The sequence below is a fragment of the Amaranthus tricolor genome, chromosome 3, assembly GCF_026212465.1.
Source record: "Amaranthus tricolor cultivar Red isolate AtriRed21 chromosome 3, ASM2621246v1, whole genome shotgun sequence".
NCBI classification, from domain to species: domain Eukaryota; kingdom Viridiplantae; phylum Streptophyta; class Magnoliopsida; order Caryophyllales; family Amaranthaceae; genus Amaranthus; species Amaranthus tricolor.
This window is the reverse complement of record NC_080049.1, coordinates 9,527,482-9,533,310: the sequence shown is the minus strand read 5'-3', so window position 1 is coordinate 9,533,310 and position 5,829 is coordinate 9,527,482. Positions and strand designations below refer to the sequence as shown.

Genomic DNA, 5,829 nt, shown 5'->3' with positions numbered 1-5,829 from the left:
ATAATAATAATAATAATAATAATAATAATAATAATAATAATAAAAACAAAAATAAAAAAATTAATAATAATAAAAATAAAAAATAAAATAAAAATAAAAATAAAAGTCAACACCGAAAAGTTGACAAATGGCATAGTCAACGCCGGAAAGTTGACAAAAGTCACCGGAAACTGATTTAAGGTGTTTTTTTTTTTAAAAAAAGTCTCTTAAAAGGTGTTTTTTTACAAAATAAATTATAAAAGGTGTTTCTTTACAAAAAAAGGGTTTTAAAAGATGTTTGTTTGCAAATTTCCCTGATATATAATCTAAGATCGCATGTAATACTATGAATTATCAAGATAGAAAAATATGAATTGCGTTAAGCGGACTTTCTAGAAACTTTTTCTTAATATATTATTCGTCATATTAATTTACCATTATTTTTAATAGTGTTGTGTTGGTATATTAGTCGTATTAGTATATTATTAGTCGTAGTAGTTTAGTATTAACTGTATTAGTAAAATTAATAGGTAATTTTATCAATCACAAATGGTAACCCAAACAACAATTGGTACAGATAGGTGTAAATGAGAATAATTACGACTAAAAATGATTAAAGATTAAGATTTCGGAAATACCCACCAGTGTAACTTACAATTGGTAAGCAAAACTATAACTGCTTTGCGGGGAATCGAAACTGGGAGAAATAATGGTCTTTGCCGCCAGTAGGGATGGTCATGGGTCCAAGATCCTGTTGGACCCCTTCTGAACCGCCCCTTTCTTAAGGGTTTGGGTCTTAATTTTTGAGACCCATCAGATCCGGGTCGGATCTGAATCCAAAAAATATCTTACGGGTCCGGGTCCGAATCCCAAGATGCAGACCTGGACCCGAACCCAGACCCAGACCCTAGACCTACCCCTCGGAAAAGTGTTTTTATTTGTACATTTAGACAAGTGTTTGCTTTTTAATTATGCATATAGACAAGTGTTTTGCTTTTTAGTAATTATTTTGTATTTAAATTTTATGGGCACGAACAACTGTTTGTAATACGATAATAAGTTGCTTACACAAATACAAAAAGACTCGCAAAAGGTTCAATTTTTACAAATCAAAGAGACTTGGTTTAAGATCCATTAATGACCTTACACTCGTCAGATCCGGAGGATCTGGGTCTGGGTCTGAATATCTTGGACCCTTACTGTCCGGATCCGGGTCTGAATATATAAAAAATAAAAGAGTTCGGGTCCGAATCTGGCCAGACCAGCTCCAAACCCGCCCAATGACAATACCTAGCCGTCAGGCAGTCTCGACCGAAGTGAGAATCGAAGCTTAGCATCAGCAGGTATCATTCACATATACACGTCGTGGATATATGCTGCCCACTAACTAAATTCAATTCCAACAATAATGGTCTTCGCCGGCAGTCTGCAAACTAAATCAAATTCCAACAATAATATTTCTTACAACTAAGCCAATTAAGAAATGATTATTTAAGCGGCAATCAACATTATATAAGCCCATTACATTTTTAGTCTTACACCATCCTCATCTTGGTTCCCATCTACAAACATGGGTCTCCCACGCATCCTCTCCCTCTCCACTTTCCTTGTTTTGTCATCTTTAGTTTTTGCATCTGCTAGCGTGTCTCGTTCTTACACTCCACCTTCTACCATTGAGCCTCTCTCGTACACATCAACTCCAGTTTATAGTCCCTCGCCTGAATCTGAAACTTCATCATACACTTCAACCCCACCTTATAGTCCATCTCCCTCTCCCGCGTATGAAACTCCGTCCTATACTACTCTAAGTCCACCATATAGCCCATCTCCATCTCCTGAGTATGACACTCCAGCATACACCACTCTAAGTCCACCATACAGCCCATCCCCATCTCCTGAGTATGAGACTCCAGCATACACCCAAAGTCCTCTTTACAGTTCCCCACCTTCATATGAAACTCCATCATACACTCCAACACCAGTCTACAGTCCAACCCCAGACACTAAGACCTCATCATACACATCAAGCCCACCTTACAACCCAACACAAAAGTATGACACCCCATCATACACCCCAAGTCCGATTTACAGCCCATCTCCTAAGTACGAAACCCCAAGTCCGATTTACAACCCATCTCCTAAGTACGAAACTCCTTTGTACACCCCAAGTCCAACCCACAGCCCATCTCCTAAGTACGAAACCCCAAGTCCGATTTACAACCCATCTCCTAAGTACGAAACTCCTTCGTACACCCCAAGTCCAACCTACAGCCCATCTCCTACGTACGAAACCCCAAGCCCAACCTACAGTCCATCTCCTAAGTATGAGACACCTTCATACACGTCAAGTCCAAATTACAGCCCACCTCCTAAGTACGAAACCCCATCCTATACCCCAAGTACAACATATAGCCCATCTCCTAAGTATGAAACACCATCATACACCCCGAGTCCAATTTACAGCCCATCACCTAAGTATGAAACCCCATCTTACACCCCCACTAAAACTTATAGTCTTTCTCCTAAGTATGAGACTCCATCCGACACCACTACTGTGACTTACAGCCCTTCTCCCAAGTACAACACTAAAACATACACTCCAAGTACTACTTACAGTCCATCTCCAAAGTACGAAACTACATCTTACACCCCTACTCCAATTTACAACCCATCTTCAGAAACCAAATCATATGAAACTCCAACATACAGTCCATCTCCCAAATACGAAACCCCATCATATACCCCAAGTCCAACTTACAGCCCATATCCTATGTATGAAACTCCAACATACACGCCTACACCAATTTATAGTCCATCTCCTAAGCATGAAACTATGTACACCCCAAGTACTAATTATAGCCCATCTCCCAAGTATGTAACTCCATCCTACACACCCACTTCAACTTATAGTCCATCTCCTAAGTATGTAACTACATCCTACACACCTACTTCAACTTACAGCCCATATCCTAAATACAATACTCCATCCTACAACCCATCTCTTAAGTATGAATATGAGACTCCATATGTTTCTACCCCGATATATAGTCCATCACCCAAGTATGAGACCCTATCATACACCCCGTCAGCAACTTACAAACCTTCTCCCAAGTATAAGACTCCTTCATACACCCCATCATCAACTTATAGCCCTTCTCCAAAGTATGATGCAACATCATACACCCCAACGTCCACTTACAAGCCTTCTCTAACGTACAAGACTCCTAACACTCAAACCCCAACATATAGCCCATCTCTTAAATACGAGACTCCATTATATAAGCCTACCTCATCGTATAGCCCTTCACCTAAATATAACACCCAATCATATACCCCAACCACAATGTACAACCCTTCTTCTAAGCACTCTCCTAAATATGACACTCTATCATACACCCCATCTACAACTTATAGTCCATCTCCAAAGTACGATGTCTCTTCATACACCCCTACCTCATCTTACAATCCATCCCCTAAGCATAAGACCCAATCATACAAAGTTTACGGTGTACAAGGTGTCATATATTGCAAGTCTTGCAATGATTTCAAACCAATTGAAGGTAAATTCTTTCTCCATTTACTTTTATATGTGCTTAATAAAGTATTTTGTTTTGATTCAACAAAAGATTTTGAATTTAGAAAGGGATAAAATTAATTTGTTATGGATAAAATTATTTTCTTTGAATAGGGAGAAAATTAAACTCATAATATTTATTAATCTTAATCTTTCCGTACAACAATATTCGTACCACAAAAAGGTGTTAGTGCATGTTTTAATAAACCACTGAAATAGTTTTAAAATTATGCTCAAATTAAACATATCAATACCATTTTATATCACTAAATTTATCGTAACTTGTCTGAATCTGAAATCAGGTGCAATAGCCAAAATTTCATGTGAGGCAAAGACTGGGTATGGATACAAGGCAGCTAAGTTTTCAATGTTGACTCCCAAAACTGATAAGAATGGTTATTACTTGGCTACATTTACTCAAGAACAACTTGGTAAACATTTACAACCAACAGATTGCAAAGTTTATCTTGAAAGTTCTCCATCATACACTTGCAATGTTGCTACAAATATGCATCTTGGAGTAAGCGGAGCTCCCCTAACTTATTCAAAACAAATAACTGAGTACCAAAAAACATACACCTTAGAGTTGTACTCTATTCCAATTTTTGCTTACAAGTCAAGTGCTAAATGCGAATATTATCCAGCTTATTACCAAAGAAACACCCCATCAACCTACACGCCAAAATCAAGCTATGAGACATACACTCCAAAATATTCCCCATCTCCGAAATATACCCCATCAACTTATACTCCAAAATCAAGCTATGAGACTTACACTCCAACATATTCTCCATCTCCGAAATACACCCTATCAACTTATACTCCAAAATCAAGCTATGTGGCTTACACTCCAGAATATTCTCCAGCTCCGAAATACACTATAAAATCAAGCTCTGAGACTTACACTCCATATTATTCTCCATCTCCAAAATCAAACTATGTGAATTACACTCCTGGATACACCCCATCAACCTACTTTCCAAAACCAAGCTCCTACTCTCCAAAGTACACTCCATCCACATACAGACCAACATCGGACTATGAGACTTCAAAATACACCCTATCAACCTACTCTACAAAGTCAAGCGATGAAGCTTCATCATATGTCTCACCATCAACCTATACTCCAAAATCAAGTTATGAGAGTCCATCATGCGATACAACACCATCTTACACACCTGGATCAGCTTCTAAGGCTCCACCTTACACTGAAGAAAGGTACAGTCTAAGTAGTGAAACTCCATCCTACATTGCACCAAAGTCAAGTTATGAAACTTCATCAAACTATACACCTCAGTCAAGTTATGAAGCACCATCATCTTATGCTCCAAAATCAGAGGATAAAACTACTACCTACACTAACTACGGATACTAAGAGAAATTAAATCATGAGTTTTTATAAGCTATGATTATGTTTGATTATATGTGGCCTATTGTGCCATATCTACTACTGAATTGGTTAAAAAATTTAAATTTTTATTTACATTTTTTTTAATTCTTATGCAACATGGAAAAAAAATAATACTCTTTGTTCGAAAAATCTTCAAATCTATTAATCTTTATCAAAATTTAAGCCAAACTGGAAAGTTCACTAAAGAGGTATAATAAATAACATGGTTCCTAAGGATAAATTATTAAATAAATAAACTTTACAAAATCAACTCGTGATTAATGAATTATTGGCTCAATTATTCACCACAACGAAAAGATCATATAGCTTTGACCATGTCATTTTATTTTTCTTTTAAGATACACCATTCAACTTATGTGTTTCAAGAGGAACCCATTATGAAATAATTTCAAAATTTTTCAAATGATTAATGAATTATTGGCTCAATTATTCACCACAACAAAAAGTTCTTAATGCTTTAATTGTCTTACTGAATTGATACTCTACTACCTATTGGAATTCTTCGAACATGTCAAATGATTATGACTTGTTTTTCATTAATTCAATATGGTAATATGTCCTTCAATCATCAGGGAAGGTACTAGCACTAGTGGAAAAAACCTCATTTGCTGCAGTTTTATGGCCATTATTTGTTGCGTTTTGGCCCCAAGCAATAGTGATAGCAGCAAATGTCCTACTATAAATGCTGCGGTTCAAAACCGCAGCAAAAAGGGCATTATTTCCTGCGGTCAACACAAAACCGCAGAAAATAAGGAGGAGTATTTGCTGCAGTCAGAGGCAAAATCGCAGCAAATAAGTGGGCATTATTTGCTGCGGTTTTGCCTATGATCGCAGCAAATACTTGCTATTTTTTTTCTTTTTTCGT

The 5,829-nt window shown here is 37.1% G+C and overlaps 1 protein-coding gene across 1 annotated transcript; it reads left to right on the top strand.

Moving 5' to 3' along the window:
* The first annotated feature begins 1,543 nt into the window (after nt 1-1,543).
* Nucleotides 1,544-5,058, top strand: LOC130809488 (extensin-2-like). The gene is made up of 2 exons (XM_057675282.1): nt 1,544-3,539; nt 3,856-5,058. The coding sequence occupies exons 1-2, from the start codon at nt 1,550-1,552 to the stop codon at nt 4,926-4,928; spliced, it is 3,063 nt and encodes a 1,020-aa protein (XP_057531265.1). The 5' UTR covers nt 1,544-1,549; the 3' UTR covers nt 4,929-5,058.
* Nucleotides 5,059-5,829: the final 771 nt, after the last annotated feature.